The sequence below is a fragment of the Nelumbo nucifera genome, chromosome 7, assembly GCF_055504915.1.
Source record: "Nelumbo nucifera cultivar China Antique chromosome 7, China Antique-T2T, whole genome shotgun sequence".
Lineage (NCBI taxonomy): Eukaryota > Viridiplantae > Streptophyta > Magnoliopsida > Proteales > Nelumbonaceae > Nelumbo > Nelumbo nucifera.
The window spans coordinates 9446425-9474379 of record NC_142655.1 but is presented as its reverse complement, the minus strand read 5'-3'; the positions used below and the strand labels follow the sequence as shown (position 1 = coordinate 9474379).

At 39.5% G+C, this 27955-nt stretch overlaps 2 protein-coding genes across 2 annotated transcripts; both read right to left on the bottom strand.

Annotated features, from left to right (window-relative positions):
* Window positions 1–4181: 4181 nt before the first annotated feature.
* Window positions 4182–7294, bottom strand: LOC148790143 (glucan endo-1,3-beta-glucosidase-like). The gene is made up of 2 exons (XM_088891970.1): window positions 7137–7294; window positions 4182–5171 (listed from the first exon to the last, which is right to left on the bottom strand). Exons 1-2 carry the CDS (start codon window positions 7228–7230, stop codon window positions 4222–4224), a joined length of 1044 nt encoding a protein of 347 aa, XP_088748096.1. The 5' UTR covers window positions 7231–7294; the 3' UTR covers window positions 4182–4221.
* A 1686-nt stretch (window positions 7295–8980) lies between these two features.
* Window positions 8981–11260, bottom strand: LOC148790142 (glucan endo-1,3-beta-glucosidase-like). The gene is made up of 2 exons (XM_088891635.1): window positions 11058–11260; window positions 8981–10204 (listed from the first exon to the last, which is right to left on the bottom strand). The coding sequence occupies exons 1-2, from the start codon at window positions 11158–11160 to the stop codon at window positions 9255–9257; spliced, it is 1053 nt and encodes a 350-aa protein (XP_088747761.1). The 5' UTR covers window positions 11161–11260; the 3' UTR covers window positions 8981–9254.
* Window positions 11261–27955: the final 16695 nt, after the last annotated feature.

Genomic DNA, 27955 nt, shown 5'->3' with positions numbered 1-27955 from the left:
GTCAGAAACTTATAAGTTGAAAAATAAAAACTAGAATGAAGAAAAGAAAAAGAATAACTCTACAGAGGATAGTGTGGCTAAGGATGAGAATGTGGATGTCCTTTTAGTGATAGATGACAAAATCAGATCCAAGGATGAATGGATTCTGGATTCGGGTTATTCCTGGCATATGTGTCCCAACAGGGACTGGTTCTCCACCTACGAATCTATTAATGATGGAGTTGTATTAATGGATAATAATGCCTCATGTAAAACTGTGGGAAAAAGAACAATTCGAATCTGAATGCATGATGGTGTTATGAAAATATTAACAGATGTACATGTACTGGACTTAAAGAAAAATCTCATCTCTTGGCACTCTAGATGTTAAAGGATGTAAATATTTAGCTGAAAGTGGAGCTCTGAAAATCATTAAGGGTGCTCTTGTTGTGATGAAAGGCATGAGGATCAGAAGTTTGTATGTGCTACAGGGTACCACTATCACAAGTTCAGATGCAATTTCTACTCATCTCTATATGAGTCTAACACCACCAAGTTATGGCATATGAGGCTAGGACATATGAATGAAAGGGGACTTACTATGTTAAATAGGAGATGTCTTCTTTCTGGCCAAAGTATAGAAAATCTTGACTTCTGTGAACATTGTGTTTTCGGGAAATAGAAAAGAACCAGTTTTAGTATAGCCATTCATAGGACAAAGGGCACTTTGGATTATGTTCACTCAGATCAATGGGGACCTTCACAAGTTCCATCAAAAGGTGGTGCTCGATATCTTCTTACAATCATCGATGACTATCCCAATAAGGTATGACTTTATTTTCTAAAGCATAAGAATGATGTATTTGTGACTTTTAAATAGTGGAAATGTTTGCTTGAAAAGCAAACAGGAAAACAAGTCAAGCAATTGAGAACAGATAATGATTTAGAGTTTTATGAAAATGAATTTAATTAGTTTTGCAAAAATGAAGGCATTGTAAGGCATTGTACTGTTTTCAAAACACTACAGCAGAATGGAGTTGCAAAACATATGAACAGAACTCTACTAGAGAGAGCAAGGTGCATGTTGTCAAATGTTGGTCTCTCAAAGGACTTTTTGGGCAGAAGTAGTTAATATGGCTTGTCACCTAGCAAATCGATCTCCATTTATAGCCATTGAATGTAAGATTCCAGAAGAGGTATGGTCTGGTAACCCTCCTAATTATTCAAATTTGAAAATATTTGGTTGTCTAGCATATGCATGTGTTAACGAAGGCAAGCTTGAGCCTAGGGCCAAGAAGTGTATATTTCTTGGTTATGCGTTAGGTGTGAAGGGATACAGATTGTGGTGTCCTGATCATAAATCACCAAAATTTATAGTTAGTGGAGATGTTACTTTTGATGAGTCTACTATGCTTCACCCAAGAAAGGAGTCTTCAAATTCTTGTGATGCAAATTAAACACAAGGTTCAGGAAAGAAGGTGGAGATAGAAGTTAAAAGTGCTTCCTCATCTCAGTTTACATCAGTCTAGGTGCCCATTTCTACTAAGATAGAAGAACATGTACAAGAGGAAGAAGAGAAGGAGCAGTATTCTATTGCTAGAGGCTGAACAAGGAGAGAGACCAGACCACCCCAGAGATGTGGCTATGCTGATTTGGTTGCCTATGCATTGTTAGTTGCAGAGAATGTTGATGTTACAAAACCCCAATACTTGTGCAGAAGCTATCTCATCTGTAAATTCTGTTAAGTGATTGACAGCTATGCATGAAGAGATTGAAACCTTGCATAAAAACCAGACTTGGGAGTTGGTAAGATCACCTAAAGGAAAAAAGATTGTTAGATGCAAATGGGTTTTCAAAAGAAAAGAATGTACTCCAGGTGTAGAGGATGCTAGATATAAGGCACGATTAGTTGCAAAAGGCTACAGTCAGGTACAAGGTGTTGGTTTTAATGATGTTTTCTCACCAATTGTTAGACATAACTCCATTCGTGTTTTTATTGCTTTAGTTGCCATGCATAATTTGGAATTAGAACAGTTAGATGTTAAAACTGCTTTCTTACATGGAGAACTTCATGAACAAATTTATATGCATCAACCCGAGGATTTTGTTGTTGAAGGGATGGAAAACCATGTTTGCTTGTTAAAGAAATCTTTATATGGCTTAAAACAGTCTCTTAGACAATGGTATAGAAGATTTTACTCTTTTATGGTGGCTCTTGGGTATTATAAATGCAAATATGATATTTGTGTTTATTTTAGGAAACTTGTAGATGATTCTTTTGTTTACTTGCTACTTTATGTTGATGATATGCTTATTGCAGCAAGAGAAATATCTGAAATCAACAGATTAAAAACACAGTTGAGTGGTGAGTTTGAAATGAAAGATTTGGGTGCAACAAAGAAAATTCTAGGCATAGAGATTCAGAGGGACCGAAAAGTAGGGAAGTTGTATTTGACACAACAGAAGTATGTTGAAAAGGTCTTAGAGTGCTTTGGCATGAAAAATGCTAAACCAATAAGTACTCCTATTGCAGCCCACTTCAGACTTTCAGCAAATTTGTCACCACAAATAGATGAAGAGGAAAAATATATGTCACATGTCCCCTACTCTAGTGTAGTTGGGAGTATTATGTATGCCATGGTTTGCACACGACCTGACATTTCACATGCAGTTAGTATGGTGAGCAGATATATATCATGTCCTAACAAGACACATTGTCAGGCAGTGAAGTGGATTCTCAGATACTTGAAAGGTACATCAGATACTTGTTTGGAGTTTGGGAGGAGTAGTGACAGTTTGATGGGTTATGTTGATTTAGATTATGCAGGTGATCTTGACATAAGAAAATCACTCACAGGTTATGTATTTTCTATTGGTGGTTGTACTGTTAGTTGGAAAGCTACTTTACAGTCTACAGTTGCTTTATCTACTACTGAAGTTGAGTATATGACAGTGACTGAGGCAGTTATAGAAGTTATTTGGTTGAGAGGGTTGTTTGGTGAACTCAATTTGGGTCCAAAGGTGACTGTTGTTTACTGTGATAGTCAGAGTGCTATTCATCTGACTAAGGATCAAATGTACTATGAGAGGACGAAACACATTGATGTGAGGTACCATTTTGTTCGTGATGTTGTAGAATAAGGAGATATCATTGTGAAGAAGATTGGTACTGCAAATAACCCAATTGATATGTTAACAAAGCCTTTTCCTGTGGCTAACTTCAAGCATTGCTTGGACTTGATTGGTGTTTGCAGCATTTGAGTTTGCCCATAGGGGCTTTTATTGGAGAAGGTGGAGGGAAATTACTATTTTGTGATGCTTGAGAGAATTCAAGCCAATGTGGAGATTTATTATGTTTGTGCCTTGAATTCTTTGTAGCGACCCGCTTCGTGAATCTGCTCTGAATTAATTTGAGAAAAACCCGAAGGCAAAATTTCATAGTATTTTGCACACGACCCAACCTATATTCATCCAATAGGTCCAAACTGAATACGAAGAGTCATGTATTTCGGGGGGGGGGTTTCTCTCTTGTATACAAAAGTCTGAGTCTTGTGAGAAATGTGTGAGACATTAGGTGTATTTGGGGCTTAGGGTTTCTGTGAGAGCACAACTCTGCATTTCTTCTCCAGTACCTACTACATAGTAGATTTCTATTCCTCTTTTGCCTATGGGCGAAGGCTATAAGCCAAACCACATAAATCTGTGTATTCTTTGTGCTTCTTCTCTTTATCTCTGTTTTATTTTTCATTAGAGTGCCATTTTGAATCTATTTTCTTGAGTTTTTCTGCAACAAAAATGAATAGAATGTAATCTTTTGGGTTGAATATATAGGGGTTGATTCGTACTTGGTACCATAATAAAGGGATCAAATTCAGATCACCTTTGATGAGATCAAATTCAAATTTCTACAAATAGATTCCATTTGTATCCCTAGTTGTCATTCTCTTTTTATTAAATTTTCAAGTAGTCAACAAATTTAATCTGATCTAGCTTTGTAGCGACGATAAGCAATCATCATCAATTAGAAAGCTCCTTTGTTCAAACATTACAGTTTTATTGCAGTAGTAAATACTTGGTTACAATGACAATAGCTTTAATGTGCGCTTCACAGAGAGAGAATCCACTGGTTACATATCACGTTATATCACTGGTCATTGTTCCTTTATTGATATATAACTACCTTTGCAACCTTTATTTGTATATATATATATATATATATATATATATATATGAGAACCGCTCTCAAGTGAAAATGATTTGGTGCTTGGGTTGTTTTTGTGGTGAGAATAGCCCAAAATGTCTCTCGGTCTCTGCTCCAGGCTTGGTATTCTCATCGAACATTGCAAATATGTAGGTCTCAATGGGACCACTGGGCCTTCTGGGAGTACCCCCTTTCACATGTTGGATCAACCTGCTCAAATAAGTCCTTGCATTTGCAGTGGTTGCTATAGGGTCACCAGCACTTGGCCAGCCACTTTCTGATACAACAATCCTGACAGAAGAACCACCCACCTTCTCAACAGCAGCATAGACAGAATCCAACAGGGCATCAAAAAGGTTCTGGTATCTGAGCTGGCCATCAGTTACCACAGTTCCTGGTGCAGTGAACAAGGCATAATCAAGCCTGATAACGTTTTGGTTGTCATGATAACTGAAGTAAGGATAAATATTAGCGCAGAGTGGTGACCCTTTTTCTGCTAAGAAGCCAATGATAGGCCTCATATATTGCAGAAACTCAGCTCTGAAGACAGAATTGGAAGGAGGATAGGTATTCCCCAGGACTCCCGAGTAAGTTGCAGTTGTCACCTTCACTTGGTTTTGTAACCCAGCTGCTTCAACTGCCCTCTGGATGTTTCTCATGGCAGGGAGGACATACTGGAAATCTTGGAGGCTGACTTCATTACCAACGACAATATACTTGAAGTTGATAGTAGCTCTGTTGTCTACCACATTGCCATAGACAAAGTCATACGCCGGAGTGAGGTCATTGCCGGCAATGCGTTGAAGGTCTCTGTTTGGGACGCCAAGCATTACTTCAATGTTGGAGCCTTTAAGAGCCTGAAGAGTGGTTCGATCAGGTTCATAAAGCCTCATCTTGTTAATATTATTGGCCTTAAAGAGGGCCACAACTTCATTTGGTGGTGGTAAATTGTTGCCTTCCCTTCCGTTGCACACACCTATCGCTTGTACGCCTGTAGAAGATAGAGAGCATGGTTAATTAATTAGTTGATTTTACGTAATTTCATATGCTTGAGTTGGATTCAATTTGGTTCCACCCAATTAGCAGGGATGATCATGGAGTAAGGGTGTCAATGGATCGGTTTTGGACGGATTGAACAGACCAAAAAGACACTGGATTGGACAAATTCAGTCCAAAATATTTATTAGACCTGGTCCATCTGTAATAAATTTATTTTGGATTTGGTTGGATTAAGCCAATATCGGGTCTATTGATATAAGATAAGAATATAGGTGTCAATGGACTGGATTTGTGTTGAAACCAATCTAAATTAAAATGAATTTAAACAAATTGGATGGTTCAAACATTGAATTGGAACAGTCTAAAATGGTCCAAATTATTCATTAGATTGGATTAGACCTGATTCATTTGTAATTGACTCACATTGGACTTGGACTGGATTAGACCAAATCCAGTCCAATCAACACCCCTACATGGATCGGGTTGGATCTTTGCTAGAAATTTTCTTTTTATTTATCTATTTATTATTATTATTATTATTATTATTTACTTGTAATAGTACACAATGGAGAGTAGCCCATCCCCCAACCCAAATGCAAATGGGATTCGACCCCAAATTTCCGCTACAACCCGCAAGAGACGTTACTAACCAGCCAGTTGGAACCTTGCAGTCCTGAGCTAGACTTCGTACCTGTGATAAGGATATAGTTTTTGTCCTGCCCAACCTTTTTCCCAGTCCAAGCCAGGGCCTGTATCATTTCTGTTTACAATATTAAATATATAATTGATACTATTTGTCATATAATATGCATACAAAATTTATTGTATTTTATATAATATAAAAATTATATAAAATATGAATTATACATGTCCTATTATAATTATAATAGCATACATATATATATATATATATATATATATATATATATAAAATAAGCTATGCAGGTTGGGACGAGCGTAAAGCAGTGAGCCCATGCCTGACCCAAAAATTTGCTGGCCTGTGTTGGGCTCGAACACAACACAACCTAAGCTCAAGCCCAGATTTCCCGTCCAGTCCAATTCAGGCTGAAAATATCACCCCTACCAATCGGAAATGTTTTCTTTTGATTTTAATTTCTTTTAACAAAAGCCGTATTGATTAAGGCCGCATGACGTACGCAGAAAAGGAGGCTATGAGCTCATCAAATCTGTAGAAAGTCTCCACAGTTAGGCAACTCTTAATTAAACCTGGGCGCATCCCCTTTTCAATGTAAAATTCTATGTTGAGATTGGAGTGTTTTGGGTCCAGAAGTTTTGTGTTCAAGCTCACAATCATAACATAAGCAGTCCGAAAGTCAAGAGTAAATGGGTTTTGTTTTTTTCTTTTTTGGTAATTAGTAAATGGGTTTGGTCTTCCCCATTTATTGTTTACTCTCTACTCTCTACTGTCACGGCTTTGCTTGTGACCTTGTAGGAATCAAGCCCTTGACTTGTGAGTAAACGTAGCTCTTTGATGTTAATTTATTTTCAGTAAAATCAGGGTTATGCTCATTAGAGAATGATAACCCATAACCTACATACAATCTCAGTTTACAGTAGTAAGTGATTTAATTAGTGTTGAATCCTCGTTATAATAAATTAAATTTTAAAACAAGATATAAATAGACGTGTTGTTGTCCATATTACAAGTTACATAAGCAGTTTAAACTAGTAATTCATCATATCGTCTCTCCCGGGATATACTACAAAATATTATCATTGCATAGAACGATGCCAAATGTGACGTGTGAAATATGAAATGATTATGATTACGGAACGAAAGAAATGCGAAAATCACATTTGAAAATATACAAAAGAACTCCGCACAAAATTAAATGAAATATGAGAAACTGAAAAGAATAAGAGACGTAGTCCATGGATTTAAGAATTAATCAGGTAAAAACACAGACACTGCGTGTAGAGAGAGATAGAGAAAGACCTGTGTAGGTTGCAATACCCAATAGGAGCCCAAGAAGTAGCATTGCAGTAGCCCCAGTAGGACTGTTTCTACATGCCAAGTAGCAAATAGCCATGAAAAGCAGGAGAGAAAGCAAGCAAATAAAAACACCAAAATTGGTTAATTGGTTATCTTTGCAGTGCAATCGATACCCCTTTTATAGAGGCACAGCAAAATAAGATTTCCGTTTTCTTATCAATTTTTTCAGGGTTAGAGGTCCACACGCGAACCCACCTAGCCAATAATAATTACAGTCTGAAATGCTCGCTCTGTTGGATGAAGTTCAATGCTGTGTCAACAGGAATCTTAATTATATTGAGGCTGAATGTGACAATCTCCTAATTAACAAATTAATGATCTCCTTCTTGGCCTGTTTAATTACTACACTGATTACAAGAATTAATGTTAGTTTTCTATCCTGCTTAAAGGGAAGCTAATGTTAGTTTTCTATCCTTCTTGGCCTGTTTAATTACTACACTGATTACAAGAATTAATGTTAGTTTTCTATCCTGCTTAATGTTAGTTATCTTGATGCTTTCAATTTGTCAATGGTGGCCTCTCCATTTATCATGGTTTCACTGTTTTTAGTCATGTCAATCCACTAAAGCTTTACTTTTAAAGGATGTTTGAGGTCTTCCCACTCCCGGGATTAGATATTTCTTGATGTTTCTTTACATATATATATATATATTTTGTTGGGGGGCGTTGGAAAGGGCAGATCGAGTGGTTTAACTGAATCTTTGGGTTTGGGGCAAGGCAGGCCAACTCCTTCATGTATTCATTTACTTAATTACCTTTTGATAATGGTTAATAAAATTCTAGATTGTGTTTGGATTGAAGGAAAAGATATAAAGGAAGGAAAAGGTAAAGAAACTTGTACAAATCTTATATGGGTTTTCCTTCTTTTTCCTTCAAACCGAACACACCCTTAAGGTGACCACCAGCCTTTCACCTACTGTTAATAAGAAAGAAAAGAAAAATATGAAGACTTAAGTATTACATGTACAGCCTCCATGTCCCAACATGCATCCATCCCCGGCCATCACAGCAGGCACCCCTTCAAGGGTTCCATATTGATTTCTTTTTAATATATTTTTTTTTCTTTTTAAATCATGGTCCTTTTAGCACATATTACTGACAAAATGTAATACAATGAGTAGGGGTGCCCATGAAAAACTGAAAAACTGAAAAATCGAACCGAAGCATGTGCTAAATGCAGCAATCTGCATTAAATGCAGATATTCTACTATCTGTAGAATTTCCATAGATAAAATTGGGTTAAGAAAGGAAATATTTTACAGCAATAAGCATGTGCTAAATGCAGCAATCTGCAAACAGAACCTCAGAGGAAATCTTCTCTCCAGCAAGCATAACATATTTCAAATATCCTTCTTGTTGTCCAGGGTAAGTGGATTTTTTCCTTGATCCGTCTGCTCATCGTAGTCTGCATTGCGAACATAGGATATGTTCTCAATGCACACCTGTGATGCGCTATGAGGTTAGTGTGAAGCGCGTCGAGAAGTAAATCGGATCTCACCGATGGTATGGTGCGCTATTCTTTCTGTACCTTCCCATCATCCCATGGCAGTTTTATCCCTAACACCCTTCTTGCCGTATGGCATGAGTGTCAGTCAAGATATTCGCAACTCTTAATTATTGAATGAAATGCTTTTTTAATTCAACATAAAATGTTAAAAGGTATTTTTAACCAGCAGAAGTATTTTTTAAATTATTGAAAATAGTGAAATTTTTAATTAATTTTTAGAGTAAAATTAATGGACTCTATTTTTTTTCACTACTTTTAAACATGAAAATTAAGAAATATGTTTGAGCACCAAACAAATTAATTTATATTCTGATCAATCTAGCTAATTTGCAGCAAGCATAGAAGATCACCAATGAAAAAGCTCTCTTGTTCAAACATTACAGTAGAACTATATATGAGATACTATAAAATTATATCACTGCAGAGACTAGCTAGACTTCACATTATAACACTAGACTCGTTGTTCCTCTAGTGGTACATATGCATGTCCAACCTTTATTTCAAGTAGTAATACACTAGACCAAAAACTCTTTCCATTTAGTTGCGCGCCGCTCTTAACTGAAATTGATTTGGTACTTGGGTTGTTTCTGGGGGGAGAATAGCCCAAAATGTTTCTCTGTCTCTGCTCCAGGCTTGGTATTCTCATCGAACATGGCAAATATGTAAGTCTCAATAGGACCATTTGGCCTTCTGGGAGTACCTCCTTTCACATGTCGGATCAGCCCGTTCAAATAAGTCTGTGCATTCGGCGTTGTTGCTGCAGATTCACCAGCATTTGGCCAACCACTCTCCGATACAACAATCTTCACAGAGCCCCCGCCTGCCTTCTCAACAGCAGCATACATAGAATCCAAGAGGGCATCAAAAAGGTTCCGGTATCTAAGCTGACCATCATGTACCACATCCGATGGGGCAGTAAACAAGGCATAATCAAGCCTAATAGAAGCTGGGTTCCCGATGTAACTGAAGTAAGGATAGATATTAGCACATAGTGGTGACCCTTTTTCAGCTAGGAAGCCAACGATAGGCCGCATGTATTGCAGATATTGAGCTTTGAAGACGGAATTGGATGGAGGGAAGGTATTATCCAGGACTCCAGAGTAAGTTGCAGTTGTCACCTTGACTTGGTTTTGTAACCCAGCTGCTTCAACTGCTCTCTGAATGTTTCTCATGGCTGGGAGGACATATTTGAAATCTTGGGGAGGGACTTCATTACCGACAACTATATACTTGAATTTGATAGCGTCTCTGTTGTCTACCACATTTCCATAGACAAAATCAAACGCCGGAGTGGGGTTGTCGCCGGCCACACGCTGAAGTTCACTGTTAGGGACGTCAAGCATTACTTCAATGTTGGAGCCTTTGAGAGCCTGAAGAGCATCTCGATTTGGACTGTAAAGCCTCATCCTCTGTATATTATTGGCTTTATAGAGAGCCACAACCTCATTGGGTGGTGGTAAGTTGTTACCTAGCATTCCATAGCACACACCAATCGATTGTGCACCTGTAAATGGAAGACAGTGAGGACTTTTTGTTAAAAAAAAAAGGTATATATGGTGGTAATTATTAATTTATTCAAAGAAAAAAACACGAGTATGCTAATGACAGAAGGTATAGACAGAAAAGGATCGGGCCCAGGCCCAAATCATGCATCTCAAGCCCAGGAACTCGCCTGATCACTTCAACAACCCCGCCCCACCACCCAGTCCCAGCCAACTCACCCAAGACCCAGACACAGCTCCCCCATTAAAACAAATCAAACAAGGTCCCAGAACACACACCCAAACATTAGCTTAAACTGAGACTACTTTCAGACTGCCTACGAAACCCCTCAGCTACTACTCACACATCCCTATAAAAATCTGGAAGCTTCTTTGACGACACTGTGGTTTGGGAGGTAGTGCCAAAAAGAAACCATTGATTCCTGCTCCTTCGTCAGTTCAATCCAGTAAAAGGAAGCCAAGAAGAGCTCAGCTTTATGGTATCTCAGGACTTAGCCCCTTCCTTGTATTGGTAGAATAGAAGGGTGGCCAAGCTTCCAAGTCGGGAATGGAATGGAATGGAATTAATTTGACCTTGAAACCTCATCCCGATTCCATGTTATCTGATGAAATTGAAGCCTTCCAGTCTAGAAATTAATTCTACTTGTGTTCCATACACCAATTCATGCATATGAGTGAATCTAAAATTTGTATCCGGTAGATTTAATGTGCACTACAACCAAAAGCAATCTAAGTTTAGGAATCCCACCCCACATTTTGGATTAGGTTATTAAGAATAAACCTACTAAACTACTAAACGGGTAGATGCATATCCATGCGAACATATGCACACAAGAGAGAGAGAGAGAGAGAGACCTGCCAAGGATGCAGAAAACATTAACAGGCACAGGCCAATAACAAGCACTGAAGCAGCAGCCATAGAATGGCTGTTTCTTCTTGCAAAGCAGCACATAGTCATAAAGAGTGAGTAGTAGAGACTAAAGAGGAAGAAAAAGCTCAAGATTTGTTATGTTTCCAATGCAATTGATGCCCCTTTTATAAGGTTGATGGACGAGGCTAAGATATTTTTTTAATCTCATTTCGTTTTGTAGGGTTTAGAAGTCCGAACCTTCCCACACAATAATCACTAGAGAGATTAGCAGCCAGAGTTGAATATTCCACAGCCTTAATTCATAGATATGCCTGCCAAGACGATGCATATATTCCCTAGTTCTTAGTCTATTAAACCACTGTTGAGCTAGTATATTGACAAGTACTGCTTGTCTGCTTCTTCTGTTTCATTTTATTGAATTTCTCATAAAACCATGTGCCTTTTAAGCACATAATGACAATTTAAAAATCTTTCAACCGTGCTCTCTAGCATTAGAATTAATGTGGCTGCTGAGTTTATTACTGGGTTAGAATTTTGTCGAGTTATTGATTGTTCACAATGAATAAATTGCATGCGTTCACGGGATACTGTATATAAGTTAATCAACCTTTCAATCACAATGTGTCTGACGTAGGTATAGGTGAGATCACATCAGGGCTCCACAGGTATCCCATATAAATATATATATGAGAAACTCTAATAGTAGCTTAATGATCACTGTATAAAGGTCTAACATTATTAGAAAACATGTTTAATTGGATTCATTTGATTGTGTGTTCTTTCTTTTCGCATTGCAATTTTGTTTAACACCCTACTAGTAGCCCAGCCCATCGGTGGAGAGGAAAGGGGGCTTCTGATACAACCACAAATGGTGGGATCCACTGTCAATAAAGAACAAACTAATCCCTATTTTTTTCTCACAAAATGGTCAATGCACAGCTGCAAGTGGAGGGCGGATTCAGTCCGGAGAAAATGGTCCTCATTACCGTTTTTATGGCCCTTTTCAGCCATGCATTAGGAATATTTTCTCGAAAGCATAAAAATGCTCTCGATACATTTTTGTAAGGGCTAAATCTGATTTTTTGCAAGTCTTATGAGGTGGGTGTGAAGAGGATTCTAGGAACAAAAATCGGAGCTAATGTAAAATAGATTACATAACCAATCAAAAGTGAGCATGCCAGAATAATCAATTGATCCCACATTTTGTTTCATCCTGCCTAACAAGCCAAAGACTTTTAAACAATAATGACTATATGTATATAAACGAAAAATCTATGATGCAGAAAAGATATGGTATGGGAAGAGTTTTGATCAATCAAAATTTATTATAAATAACACCTATTGGCTATCACGTTTATGATTCTAAATGACTGGCTGGAAGTTTTTCAGATATCATATCTTTTTCATATCATAGTCAAACCCATAAATAAAACTTTTTATGGAAGTTTTTGTGAGACGAGCTAGACGGGGCCCAGGCCTAGGTTAAACCCCTTTTAGTAGATATCCACTCTAGTCTCGAGGCAACTACTAGTGGGCCCAGGCCTAAGTTAAATCCCTTCTAGTAGATATCCACTCTAGTCCGAGGCAACTACAAGTGGGCCCAGTCATGGTAGTCAAGGTCGTGGCAGAATATTATTGATCAAGAGATGACGACCCTCATATACTCAAGTTAGGGGTGCAAAATGGGCCGTTTCATGATCGGATTCTATCCAAATTCAATCCTATCATCAGATTCCAATAACTCTTCGTTGGATTTTTGGATTGGATGGGGATAAATCCAACTGAAAAATGGGATTGGTCAATTTTGAAAAGAGTATAAATATAAGGTTTTGTATTCTATATATTTGTATTTGTATTCCTTCCAAACTGAGCTGATTGAATTTAGACCACCCCCTATTCAATTTAAAAGAATTCAGTTGAATAAATTTTCTTTAATAATTTATTAGAATTTTGAACTATGGATTGGAAGATCCATTCCTAGAACCGTTTGCATCCCTAACTCGAATACACAAGTCCTTGTCTAAGAGGGGGCGTCTTGGTTCTCTGCGTTTAATTTCCTGGCTGTATTCAAAATGAAGAGAATTACGTTACGTGATGGGAGTCTAAACAACTTGAGTTGGGGTCCCTCTTCCTCTTGTCTCAACTGTTTCGTTAGAGTTATAATTTGATCTTTCTCTTGACCGGTAGAGATTGAATATTTTCTAATAAAATTTTATTTTATATGCACAAACAACAAAATCCATCTCTCTCTCCATTAACACACCAGTGCAAAATCTAGAAGAAATTCCATTGAATATCCATCTGGTTAATTTGTTCCGGTCAGAGATGAAATGAAGTAGGGACTTCGTTTCCACAATGGAGAAGAAACCCATAGGATGAGAAGGTTGATAAGTTTGCAATAATTGAGAGTGGCCCTACTAGCACTCTCATCCATCCATTCAACCTTCGTTACGCACGACAATCCATGACTTTTACTGCTAACGCAATTAGCGGATTGACTCACGCAAGTCAATCAATATGCAGAAATTCGGTACGATTGCAAAAGTATTGACTCAAGAGGGTCCTTATCGATCAAAATACAACTGAGAATTACAGAGTTTATTGTGCGATTCCATCTCAACTATTGAAGTTAGTGTTCGACTGTGACATGGAAAAGGTATGATATCCGAAAAACAACTGACGAATAAACCAGAATCATATACGTTTTGTACTGTTTTATATTTTTTCTTCTTTTGATTATGTAAAATTCATTTTTAGAGTAAGCATCAAAAACAACATTTTGATATATCATATCTTTTGGCCACCATTTTAAGATTCCAGTTGACTGATTAGAAGTTTTTCATATATCACATCTGTTTTATATTATAATCGAACCCCATAATAAATTGTACATCCCATTTTAGAGAGGTGAATAGGGTTGATAATATCCTCCTTTTTATCAATATTGTAAGATTTAGATCTTTCTAAATCATCAAGGACCCATTTCTCTTCTTTGAATAGAAGATATAGCATCTTTGGATTTATTAGTTTAAGCAGGAGATATTATAATTTGATATTATCGATCTTTTTTTATTCAAAGGATCACCCCATCTTAATTGAAAAAGCAAATGCCATTTCAGGAAGAAATCTAGTTCCATTTCTATGTTGTTCTTGAATTTCTTTTTCTTTCTATGGTATTTAATATATAATTCTGTGCATCTAATCCAAGATCCCCTTTGCCTGATGACCTTTTTCTTCTTGATTTTAATTTTCTAATTCAAGAAATTTTTTCATAAGATGATATTCGTGATATACGAAAGTCTTTTTTTTTTGTTTTCCATTGATGTTTTTATTTTCACTAACGTTTTCATTTCCTTCACTTCTTCCCACTTCTCAATCTTACCCTTACTTTTCAAATCTTCCAAGTAAACACCCTGGCATGTCATGCATGGACAAGGGGAGAGAGAGCCGCCATTGCAACTTGCAGTAGCGGTGGCAGGAATACAGGGTGAAGAGAGTGAGAGTGAGAGTGAGAGAGAGAGAGAGAGAGAGAGAGAGAGAGAGAGAGAGAGAGAGAGAGAGAGAGAAAGAGAGCAAAAGCGAGAATGAGAGAAGACAGGGGGGAGAGAGAGAGTCGTCACTGTAAGTTGCAGCAGCGGTGGCAGGAAGACAAGGCGAAGAGAGAGAGAGAGAGAGCAAAAGCGAGAGTGAGAGAAGATAGGGGGAGAGAGAGAGCCGTCACTGCAAGTTGCAGCTCTGAAACACAAGGCGAAGAGAGAAAGAGAGAGAGAGAGGTCAAATGTTTAGGCTTTCTGGGTTTGAGGGTATCAGGGGTAACTCGGGTCATTTACAAAAAATTGTAAAGATATTTTGGACATTGGGCCGGCTCTGAAACACATCTTAGTGCGTTAGGAGCTAGTCCAAGGTCTATGATTTTCAGATCTGAAAATCAGTTTCAAACCCAATTTAAGAGGTACAATCAGACAAGGGGTGAGGTCTGAAAAGTAGCATTTTCAATTCAGACCTCTAAAAAGTGCAATCAAATGGCACGCAAGTTTAGTTATGATAGTGTTGTAAGATGTATATGTTGGAGATTATAGAAAAGGGCTTTAGTTTCAACGTTGTTTCCATTATCATTCTCTTTTTATTCAATTCTTCTTTTAAATTACATAATTATTAGAAGCAACCGAATCATGTAAGTAGTCAAGAAAATGTAAGCAACCTTTATTTCTTATCGAATGGGCTTTGCCCTGACTGAAGCCGAACTCAGTATTTCAAGAGGTCTGCTTCTATCGGGGCAAAACCCATTCGATCAGTTTTTATTACTTTGCAATGAGAATATCTCCATACTTGTATTCTTTATTTAATGGGGAGATATTCCCAATGTAAGGTTGGGAAAGATTGTTAGAACCAACGTTTTAAAAAATAACTCGGAATTGGAACTGTTTTGGGCACTGGTTTTTGGGTCAACAATCCAACATCTGGTTCGAATGGATAACCTGTTCTGACAAAAAAATAAAAATAAAAATAAAAAGAACTATTAAAAACCATTGAACGAATCGATGGTTCGACCATCCAAATTATTGATTTATTGACTTTTTCAATAATTTTTGACTAATTCTGAATTTTGAGTAAAACAGAACTGGCTACTTAAACAATTACTAAGTCGAACAGTTCGACCGTCCAAGTCAACAACATTTGAAAACGTTGGTTAGAACGGTGTGACTGTGAGAACATTTTGTGAGGTAGCAGATCCGGCGGAGTACGGGCAAGGAATCTACCACTTCCAAGTCAAGAGTCTATTTATCGTTAACTTTCTACTCTCCCGCTGCCGACAAGCCTTGGCTTTACTTGAGTTGTGACCACTGACTTGACGTTGACTGGTAGGAATCGAGCCCCTGACTCTTCAACAATTAAGTTCTATGAAACGTAGCTCTCTGTTATCCACATATTTTCAATTAAAATAACTGTTATTTCTATAAGATCGAGGGAACGGGATCTGCTCCTCTCACATGTGCCCCTCGCAGGTACATCCAACATCACACACGTGAATAATAACTTGTAAGTATGTGTAAAGAACATATACGGTCATTTTTTTCGTCTGTCATCGTCATTTTTTTCATCCCCGTTTCCATAGAATCCCCACTGATCATTTTTTATGATTATTAAATTCATTCTATTTTTTATTTTTATTCAATTCCAATTTCTTAAAATAAATATAATGTACAATCCTATAAAAAAAAAAATTGAATATATTTAAACATATTCAAATGCATTCAAATATTCAATTATATTCTTCAAATATTATCATAAACTTAAAAATATTAAAATAAATATATATTACTAAGCGGGGATCAGGGACTCGATGGGTCCCTGCTCCATTCAAAGGAAAAATCATCCTCATGCCAACTTGGCCCAGTCTTCACACGAATCAGTGAAAAGAGAAAAATTGCCATCACTAAATATGAATTCTATAATTTTTCAAGGGTTAGAGGTCCATGAATCCGCCCTAGTCAATCACAATTGGAACTGAGCAGCCAGACTTGAATGTTGCACAGCCTCTGTTACCAACAAGTGCATGAATCCATCCTAGCCAGTCTTCCGGCCGGCTGCCATCTTTTTCTTGTCTGCATTTGAAAAGCATTCGCTCTGGATCAACTCGATCGACTTCAGACCCCATGGAAAGAGATTTCTGTTTTTCGAGATCATCATCATTTAATAAGAAAGAACATTTATTCGAACATTACATACAATTGAACTATAAGATTAGAAATTAAAACATCAACTCTCATGACACAATATTAACCTATTACTTAGGTTGTTTATCTGGATGGAATAGCCCCCCAATGTCTCTTGTTTTCTATTTCCATCCAACATTGCAAATATGTAATTCTCATTGGGCTAACTGGGTTTTCTCAGAGTTCGATCCCGATCCTTTCACATGTTGGATCAACCCATTCAAATAATCCAGTGCATTTTGCGTGGTCGATGCAAAATCACCCAACATTTCAGACACAACAATCCGCACAGAGGACCCGTCAATCCTCTCAAAGAATTCACCAAGGAACCAAAAAGGTTCTTGTATCTGAGATCACCATCTTGAGACGAAGAAGATAATTGATTTCTGTATTCGATGCATAGGTATTTAAATACAAGCTAGTGGAGTTCAAATAAACTCTAATAAATAATAAAGCTAATTACGATTTGGAAACTGAGAGCCCAACTAAGATCTGAGATCAGAGGCGTGTTCTATTATCCCCCCTCAAGTTGTATGTGGGCATGTCACGTGTAACTTGGAATGAAGACATACAAATTTGTTGAAGGGGAGCCCTTTAGTGAAACCATCGGCCAACTGGTATGTAGATTTGACATGCTGAACAATGGGTCATAGGTTATACATTTAGACATTTAAAAATAATGTTTTAGTAAAATTCCCTTTAAATCTTAATTGGGGATGATCCTAGGTTAAGTTTTGGACCATTAATATAGTGGACAATTTTCATGTTCCATTGTTTGTTTGCAAAGAAAATAGTGGGTAAATAAGCCCAATAACAATTATTGATTAAATAAAATATTATTAATTAAATATTGTATAATTAATAATTCATAATATTTAATTAATAAATATTGTTTTCTATTGGTTTATATTTTATATTTTATTATTAATTATCAACTAATTAATAAGATGGTTAATTATTAATTAATATTTTGATTGTTATTAGTTAATATATTATTTATAAATTGTTATTATTAATTAATTAAGGCCTTTTAATACAACCAAGCTTGAATATCCATTTCATTAAGTCTCATATTTTAAGGGCAGAAATGTAATTTGAAAAACCGCTTTTCTTCTCATTTAAATCCCTTTCATTAAGGGGGTGTTCTTTTTTTGGATTTTGAGAGGGGGGAAAGTTGGTCAATGGGATTTTGATTCCCATTGACCAAGAATCCCATATTCATTTTTCAGATTTATGTGGGGACCCTGAAAGTTGCTAACAGGTAAGTGATACCCATCTCCTACGTGGGTAAATAACTTTTCCACGTAGGGGGAAATTGCTAATACTTGAATGGGACAAAAATGCCCCTTTTAATAATACATTTTAAGGCTAAAATGGTCATTACCTCATTTACCTAGGAAAAAAAAGAATATGGGTAAATGCACTTACCCAGGTAAGTGCTTCCTAGAAAAACTTACCCAGGTGATTGCATTTACCCGATTAAGTCACTTACCAAAAAGCGAATGGGGCCTAGATCTCATATTTAAATTATTAACTCCCATTAACATTCATTGAATCTTTTTCTTAACTATAATACCTCTATTTTGAATTTGGTCCTTGTGAGAGCACAAAATGTAATTTTAACTACTACATTACTCTTTATTTAATTCCTTCTCATTAAGTCTTATCTTGGGGTATTAACTCCCATTATTTTATTGAATCCTATATTTTAAGAAAATATTTTCATAAAATAAAAATAAATAAATTCTATCAATTAGATCTACATCCAATACTTTTACTTATATACATGTTTTTAAAATTTACCCGAAACTAAACTGTTTTTCTATCATGGTGGGGTCAGTAAGCAATTCAACCATATAGGCCAAGTGGTCCATGATAACATAATTAAATAAGAAACTTTTAAAATATAAATAAATAACAAATAATAGTTATATTCTTATTGATGTTGTATTGAAATATAAATTCAAAACCAACCCAAAATTAAAAATTATTTTTGTGATGGTGGGTAAGGAATTCAACCTTTCGAGTCAAATGTGTCAACCCTTGAAATCATAATTAAATAAAAAATGAGAAAAATATAAAAAACACAAAAACATTATCTAATAATACAAAATTTTGTAAATAAAATTTTGGCACTATTTAATATTTTATATTAATCATATTAATGAAAAATAAGTGTGATAAATAATAATTTCTTTACTGATGTTGAAATAACCCAAAAATGAAATTTTTTTCCTAGTGGTAGGTAATAGTTCAATCTTTTGGGTCATATTTGTCAAATATTGATTTCATAATTAAATAATAAAAATCAAACATAGAAAACATTTAGGTATATCTCTATATGAATGAACCATAATAAGTGTAACAAATAAGAATAATTTTTATAGACAGAGAAATATTAAAAAAAAAAAAGTTGTAGGAGATTTTTGAAACATATTATATACAAAATGGTCAATTGGACCAAAAACCACAAATTGGTCTACTTGTCAATTTGGTTACTACCTAAAATCCAAAGAAGATAAAAAATTGGCAGATTGACCAATCCAATAGAAAAATCACTCGATTGGCCCCAACTTCATAAACTAGCCAAGTATCATTGTTGATACCTTGTCAGAACTTGGTTTGGGATATTCAACCAATTATTTTGGCTTTTTATTACTTTGGTTTCAATTCAGCTTCTCCTTTTAGAAATTTGATTGATTCAATTCAATTTTTAACCAAATAAACCCAATCATAGCTTTTAGGTATTCCAACTAAAGAATCACTAAACCAGTGTCATTTTCATTCTTTCCTCTTAGAATTTTGATTAATTTGGTTCAATTTTTAACCAAATAAACCCAAATGCATATAATTTGGGTCAATCATCCGCAAGTTTTCATATACATGTAATTTGTAAACCAAGTCCTAATGACTGGAGAGCAATGCTGGTCTGGAGTAACAGTAGAAGTCGAAAGTTGGAAATTGGATCCCTTACCTTGAGTCGGAGTTACCTTTCTATAGACAAGGAGTCGTATCCTGGTCGAATAAGGCTTTTGGGGTTATAGGGATGAGGAGGTCCACTGAGGTCTTTGGGATAAGACCTAATCCCCAGCGGAATTATCCCCATCCGCTCTCCTATCTTGGTTGAGTTTATCCATGTAACGTGGAGTCATCATGGCTAAAGAGGTTGAGTGGGGCCATGGAGGTGATGTGGTGCTGAGGTGGTTGAGGTGATAAGGCAGGTCACGGACATGACATGGCACCGACGTGGCCAAGGAGATAAAGCAGCCACATAGGTGCCGCATGGCCTCATGGCCTCTAGAGCCAGCTCAGCCATAACCCGAACAACACTCCCCTAGTTCCGAAGTCGAGGAGTTAAGTGCTCGGCCGAAGTATTGCGTGGAAGATTGCTTTAGTCCTCGGGTAATGAACTCAGAGTAGAAGTCTAGTTGAGCTTGTAACCCGGTTTGCGTGGCTAGGGTTGAAGGACTCAGGTTGGATTGGTTTTTCTGGGTTCAACCAGTCCGGTTGGCCAGGGGCCATCTCCAACATGGGCTGTCAGAGGTCCTTCACGTGCGGAGGATGACAGTGTTGTTTTGTCTTCTCGAGGTGTCAAAAGGCAATGCTTGATTTGAGCCGTCGATTTATCCCGATTTGGTTCCTTGGGAGCACTAGAAAAATGGATGAAGGGAATTTCCCCTTTGTCATTTGCGAAGGGAGTGCTTTCAAAGCTTAGCAAGTGTAGTCTTTGGTTGCTTGGTGATTACTTCAGCTCCGCGGTCTTAGTATTCGGTGTTCAGTAAGATGTCCTCTTCATCTGTTGTTTCCACTTCTTCCTCTTCATCTTTTCCTTCCACTTCTAGTTCTGAATCCAAGCCGGGGTCTTTCACCGAGGCTGCCCGCTCGATGTTCCCGAGGCTGGGGACATTGGAGGGTCAAATTTTGGGCGTTTTGTCGAAGCCGAGGAGGCAGAGGTGGGGCCATCGACTAAGGTGGTCGAGCTTCCTGTACGTGTGAGTCGTTGGTTTGGTACCACGGTATGCTCTCTAATGCCCTAGGATGTAGCCCGGATCCGAGGTTTGTACTGTATTCCCCCAGAGTTTGTAACTAGATGTCTATGGCCCATAAATGCTCTACTGAGTGAGCTCTGTGAGTACGAGCACAGCTTGATGGTTGGGCTGAGGTTCTCACTGCACGAGGGGCTTGTCGAAGTGTTCAGGTGGTACCGGGTGCTGCCTGTGTAACTAATGCCAAACTCCTTTAGGTTTCTGATTAGCCTTATGTCCTACTGCTTCATCCACGGTATCGAGCTCACCCAGCGGATGATTAGTTACTTTCTTTAGTTAAAGCATCACCGACAGAGGTACTACTTCGTGCGCTGGTCGGGACCCCATCCTCAATAAAGCACTGGAAGGAGAAGTTGTTCTTTGTGCGCTATCCTAAGGGCTCACCTATCCTCAATAAGGTGAAGTAGCCCGATCTGGGCTTGCTCACCAAGGAGGAGAGAGTCTCGATAAGGATGGTTGAGGAGGTCGATGTGATGAGTTACACGTCCTTCTTGAAATTGATCAACGTTGGGCTGATGAGTGGGGAGGTCGATCTGTTTGTCAAGCTAATTTTCTATTTTCTTCTCCGAGTTGTAGAACTTGTACTGATCTTTACTTGGTTTTTGCAGGTGTCAAGATGGCGAGTCGCTAGGAGATGAATCGTCGATTAAGGGCCGCAGCTGACAGTATGGTCTCGAAGTACCCAAGGGACCAAGCCCCGTCCTGCGGGGGAGCGCTCGGTGTCCGCAGAGGGTACCCCTTGTCTGCGAAAGAGCACGATATCTCTAATTGAGGACATAGTGGTGCACGACCCAAAGGAGGGCACGACTGCTACTCATTCTTCCCCTTCGCTGAGCAGGGTACCCAAGGGTGATCGATCAGATGTCTACATGCCAAGGTGGAATGCCCATCCTAACGATGGGCTAGTAATGGAGGGCATTCCTGAGGTGCTCTTGCGGGGCTTGTTGATGTTAGCCATGCGGCGTGAGCTGATGGAGGCGACGAGCGGTGCTCTAGAGAGCACACTCATGTGGCGGGTGGCCACGGTGAGTTTCCTTACTTGCTTTGGTTATTTGTCCTTGTCGATCACTTTTACTGACTTTGTTTTCTTTTTTTCCTATAGAATGTCTGCTCTATAATCACCGTAGTTGATCGGCTCTGGTCCTAAGGTGCCTCTACGAGGACAAGCACAAAGAGGCGGAGTTGTCAAGGGCTCGGGCGATCGAGATTGAGGCCCTAAAGGCCCAACTGGTCGAGACTGGAGCCAAGAAGACCGGACTGGCTGAGCTGGTGTTAGACAGTGTATGCCCTTAGCTCCAATCAGAATGATGTACATTATGACATTTAATGTAAATGAATAAAGTCATATTTGATTCATGTTATTATGGTGTGTTTCTGTGTAATACCCTTAAACTGGACACTTATGAGACTCGTGTTAGTTTAGAATCTTCACAGACGTTGGATATATCTGGGGAGATTTATCCTGCCAAGGCTAACATTGATGTGCCACCAAGTTGGTTGGGGTGGCTTGTCTCAACTGCCAGGGTGAAACCTGAGGTACATGCAGTATGTGTTTTCTTGAAACCCTGAATTGGACCAAAATTCCAGTATTGCTTTGGACCTTGGAGATAAATGGGCAAAACTGGGATGTTACACCTGATCCCTAGACTCGATTATGATATTGCACTAGGTGTTGGATTGGGCTGTCTTTGATATGCCAATCAGTGAGATCCTTAGAGGGGGTCAAAACCTAGGTATGTTGGGACAGTCCGAGAATTCATCTGAGTGGGTGATCATAGAGACAGGATCAACACCTTTGTCGGACAAAGTGAATGATCAGGGATGCACTCTCTCTGATAGAAACCAAAACTTCCAGAAGTTGATTTCAACCATTGAAATTTGTTTTGCAAAATATATTTATATAGAGATATACATATACATATATATATATATATATATATTAAGGTTTCAAAATGTTTGCAAAAGGTTTTAATTCCCAAGATCCATGTGAGTAGAGAGTGCAGCACTGTACCTTGCAGTCAAGGGAGAGGTCCTCTCTTGTCAAGTAATGTTTGATCATTATGGGCTGAGAGGTTAAGTGTAAAACCATTGAGGGTAATACCTGATGGGCTAATCTTGCATCTGCCCACAGTCCTTGGGTTTTTATAAGGTGGCTTGACCCAGGGACCATTTAGTGTAAATGTTGGACCCATTAAGAGCCCATGGTGATGGACTCAGGGGTTCACTGTCTCCTACAGTGAATTCGGCTAGGCCTTGTAACAGAGGTTGGGCTGAACTCAGGTGGCTGATGTGTAGATCAATGTTTGGGTCCCACGCAATACAAGGATATCCAACTGAGCAACATTTTGGAGGATAAGTGAGCACAAAGACTTAATGGGCCTAAAGCCCAATTCGAACTGGCTTAATAAGATTAATTAAAGAGGGGTGGTCCTGGGATTTAGATCAGCTGATAGGATAAGGGATTATCCCTATCCACTCAGATAGTCCAGATCCAAATAGAGATTTGGATAAGGAAACTCCTAATTAGATTAGGAGGGCTGATCTTTATCTACAGATAAGATAAGGGATTATCCTTATCTCTTAAAGAGAGTCCAGATCCAAATACAAGATTTGGATTAGGAAACTCGTAATGGGATTAAGAGATGCTCTCTTTAAGGCTATAAATAGAGGAGCAGGGCGAACCTCCAGTTCATCCTTCAGTCTACTGAATCAAGAGAGAAGATAGCATACAATTGGACTGCCTCTATCATCTGCTCTTGCTCTCTCCTGCTATTGTCGCCATAACCAGTTTGGTCTCCACTCTAAGAGTGATCAAGAAAGGGTTCTTGATATTATCTTTTGGTAGAAAAGGTGATCTGAAGTCGTGCTCACTCGCCCTCCATTAGATTCTTGCTAAAGAATCAATTTCTTGCTGAAGAGCCATCCTGTTGATTCTGCTTCATCCTACACTATGTCATCTTCGGTGGAAGTAGCCTTTGGATTTATCCTTGGGCGTGAACACCTTCATTGGAGATTACTATTACTTCGTATCAGCTATAACCTACCACTCCCTTTTGTTTACAGATTTGGTCTGGTTTGGGCTCAAGATTGATCCTTGAAAATGCAGTTTTCTAAAATAGGGAATACGATTCCCACATGGGAGAGAGAGAAATTTTTGAAATTTCGCCCAACCTTCCTGTAGGGTTTGGCCATCCATATGATGGATCTCTCATCCCTTCAGCTGGAGGGCAAGGTGGCTGAACACAAGCGTGGTATCAATGAGTGGGAAGCATCAAAGAAGGAGGCCAACAAGCGCGTATCCCGGGCTGAGGAGTAGGCGATTGCTCGGTTCAAGGCCTCCCAAGAGTATCAGGATGAAGTAGACAATTTTGCTTCACCTTCATGGGAGCTCGGGATTTATCTTTCCTGGGATAGAGTCTTATGTCGGCTTCCTGACGCAATTGAGGTCATATAGGGTCATAGTCCTCACGACCCAAAAACACCCATTGAGGGCATCGTTGAGAACATGGAAGTGCTCGAAGAGGTAGGGAGCGCCGAGGAGAACCTTATCGAAGGCTAATCTGCTCTCATTGTTCATATTCTGCCCTGTTTTTGTCATGGAACTACTTCTTTTTCTCTCTTTTTTTGTAAGCGGCTCGGTATGAGCTTGAACTGATGTAAATATTTATGCTAATGGAATGTTGCTTTTTGGCTCCGAACTTGCGTGTTGTTCTTTCTCTTTATGCTAAGTCACGAGCTTGGAACCATGTTAATATTTATTCTAAGTCAGGGGCCTCGGTCTTACCACGGCCAAGGTCAAGAGTGGCCGAGGTCTCTACCTTCGCGGTCGCGATGTTTAGTAGTCGAGGTCTCTGCCTTGGTGGCCGAGGTCTTTAGTAGTCGAGCTCTCTACCTTGGTGGTCGCGATCTTTAGTAGTCGAGGCCTTTGCCTTGGAGGTCGATGTCTTTAGTTGCCAAGGTCTTTAGTAGTCGAGGTCTCTACCTTGGTGGTCGATGTTTTTAGTAGCTGAGATCTTGGGTCTTCGATTTTTGGCCAAAGTGTTGTGCAAGCTCTCATCTTTTGGGGATGCTAAGTTTCCAGTCTCGGGAGCTTTTGGCTCTTCGTAGGCAAGTCGTTCCTCAGCTAGCTCTAACCCGACGCACTATCAACGGGTGTGCGGAGTTTAATGACCACCCTCTAGCCTTCGTGGGTGGGAGTGTTCTTCTCCATTTTAGACTCTAGTCGTCAATCAACCGAGTCAACCGGGGTGGTCGGCAATGAACTACCTGGCTAGCCAGTGGCTATGCGTTTTGGGCTCGGGCCATTATATATCAGCCGAGTCGGTGTGTGGGAGTCTCAACCGTTAAGAATTCAGTTGGAAGTCGTATGTTGCGCGATATGGTGTGCGTTTTGGATCCACTTTGCAGGGTAAATAAATTATTTTATTAATGTAGAAATACTAATAATACATTTGGAGATTCACGGTGTTCCAGGTCCTCTATATAGGTCTGCCATTGTGGTCTTCCAATCTATAGGTACCAGGTCCGATCACTCTAGTGACTCTATAGGGTCCTCATAGTTAGGTCCAAGCTTCCCTTCTCCTTGCGCAGGTACTATGACCTTTCGAAGAACAAGGCCACCGGTCTTGAACTCTCTTCTTCGGACTTTGGAATCGTAGTACTTTACCATTCTTTGTTGCTATGTGGCCATTCTGAGATGTGCTAGGTCGCGTGCTTCTTCCACCAAGTCAAGCTCTGCGTGGAAGTCTTGATTGTTTTGTTCTTCATCGTACAACTCAGCTTGGAGAGTTGGTGAGTCAATTTCCACAGGGATCATGGCTTCGGCCCCGTAAGTTAGGCTGAAGGGCGTCTCTTCGGTGGTTGTCCACGGCGTGGTTCTGTATGCCCAAAGAATGTTCGACAATGCTTCAACCCACTTTCCCTTGGCCTGATCAAGTCTACTTTTTAGGCCATGCAGTAAGGTTCGGTTGGTCACTTCAGTTAACCCATTGCTCTGAGGTCGAGGTACGGATGTAGTTCGGTGCTCGATCTTCCGGTCGGTGCAGAGTGCTCTGAACTTTTGATCAGTGATCTATATACCATTGTCGATGATGAGAACTCGTGGAATGACAAAGTGGCAGACAACACTTTACCAGAAGAAGTTCTGAGCATTCTGTGCGGTGATGCGTGCTAAAGCCACGACTTTCAACCACTTGGTGAAGTAGTCTACAACAACTAGTAGGAACCTCTTTTGCCTGATAGCAATGGGGAAAGGTCCGAGGATATCCATTCCCCACTATGTGAAGGGCCACGGGCTGGTGATCGGCATTAGGGGAACCACTAGCTGGTGATGAAGGTTAGAGTGCCTTTGACATCGGACACATCTTCTAACGAGCTGGGCTGCATCTTGCTTCATAGTCGGCCTAGTAGTAACATTGTCAAAGCGCCTTGTAACACAGGGTTCAGGCGCTGGGGTGGTCTCTGCAAATTTCTTCGTGTATTTCCCTGATGACGTAGTCGGCCTCAGCAAGGGTGAAACACTTCAGGTAGGAAATAGTGTGAGACCGATGATAAAGTTTTCCCTAGATAAGGCAGTACTGTGCCACCCTGTATGCGAGCTTTTTTGCCTTTGTCCGATCTTCAGAAATGTGTCGTTCTATCGGTACTGTGCTATAGGGTCCATCCAGGATGGACCTTGCTGGACTGGAAGGACGATAAGTGCCATAGGAGCAATGCTGGGTTGAGCCAAGATGTCGATCCGAACTGTTGTGTTGAGGTTGGAACGTGGCAAACTAGCTAGTTTTGAGAGTGCGTTAGCTCGTACATTCTCAGCTTGAGGGATCTATTGAATAACGAAGTGATCGAACTGTTGAGTGAGCTCCTGCACTTTTTGAAGGTAGCTTTCCATCGTTGGGGTTCGCGTCTCAGACTGGCCATGGAACTGGTTGACCACCAACTGTGAGTCGCTGAAGGATTCGACGTGCCGAGCACCAAGGTCTAGGTAAAGTCGGAGCCTTGAAATGAAAACTTAGGGCATTCTCGAGCATCGTACCTTCCAGTCCAAAGAGGATAAGACCGGCCCCACTGCCCTACTTGTTGAATGAATCGTCCACATGGAGAGTCCATATCTGTTGTGCTGGGGCTGGGTCTTGGATTGTAAATGTGCACTCTAATAGAAAGTCAGCTAAGGCTTGGGCCTTGATGGCGGACCGGGGAGCGTATTCGATGTCGAACTCACTCAGTTCCACACTTCACTTGATTAGGTGGCCAGATGCTTCCGGCCTCTGCAACACCTGCTTGAAAGGTAGGCTGGTGAGCACACGGACGTTGTGGGCTTGGAAGTTTGCTGAGTTTCCTTGCCATGGTGATCAAGGCTAAAGCAACTTTCTCTAGGTTCATGTAGTGAGTTTCTACACCGTTGAGGGCTTTGCTGGTATAATAGATCGGCCTTTGCATTTGGTCATTTTCTTTGACTAGCACCGAGCTGACCACCTCATCCCGGTCGAGAGGTAGTGCACTAGCTCGTCCCCAGGGCTCGGTTTAGTGAGGAGATGTGGCGAGGTTAGGTACCTCTTCAGCTCCTGAAAGAATTATTTGCATTCTTTGATTCACTGGAAGTCCTTGACTTTTTTCAGAGCCTTAAAGAAGGGCAGGCACCGGCCTGCAAATTTAGACATAAATCTACAGAGGGCGGCTATTCGTTCGGTGAGGCACTGCACTTCTTTATAGGTCCGGGGTGACTGCATGTCGAGGACTGCCTGGATCTTTTATGGGTTAGCTTCAATTCCCCGTTGAATGAGCATGAACCCTAAAAATTTGCCGGAAATGACCGCAAAAGCACACGTAGTCAGATTCAGTTTCCTGAGGGTGCTGAAGACTTCCTAGAGATCAGCTAGGTGGTGCTCAGCCTTTTTGCTATTCACGAGCATGTCATCGATGTAAGCTTCAACGTTGCAACCGAGCTGGTCTTTGAACACCACGTTCACCAGTCGTTGATAAGGAGCGTTGGCATTCTTGAGGCCAAATGGCATAGCTGTGTAGTAGTAAAGTCCATAGTCTGTGATGAAGGCGGTCTTCTCCTAATTGTCGGAATGCACCTAGATCTGATTGTACCCCGTGAATGCATCCATGAAACTTAGG

Bases quoted from the DNA above. Each gene is read 5' to 3' on its own strand.
- LOC148790143 (XM_088891970.1), bottom strand. From the start codon at position 7,230: ATGGCTATTTGCTACTTGGCATGTAGAAACAGTCCTACTGGGGCTACT. The intron at 5,172-7,136 runs GTCTTTCTCTAT...TATCTTCTACAG, and splicing joins GGGTATTGCAACCTACACAG to GCGTACAAGCGATAGGTGTG.
- LOC148790142 (XM_088891635.1), bottom strand. From the start codon at position 11,160: ATGACTATGTGCTGCTTTGCAAGAAGAAACAGCCATTCTATGGCTGCT. The intron at 10,205-11,057 runs GTCTCTCTCTCT...TTCCATTTACAG, and splicing joins GTTTTCTGCATCCTTGGCAG to GTGCACAATCGATTGGTGTG.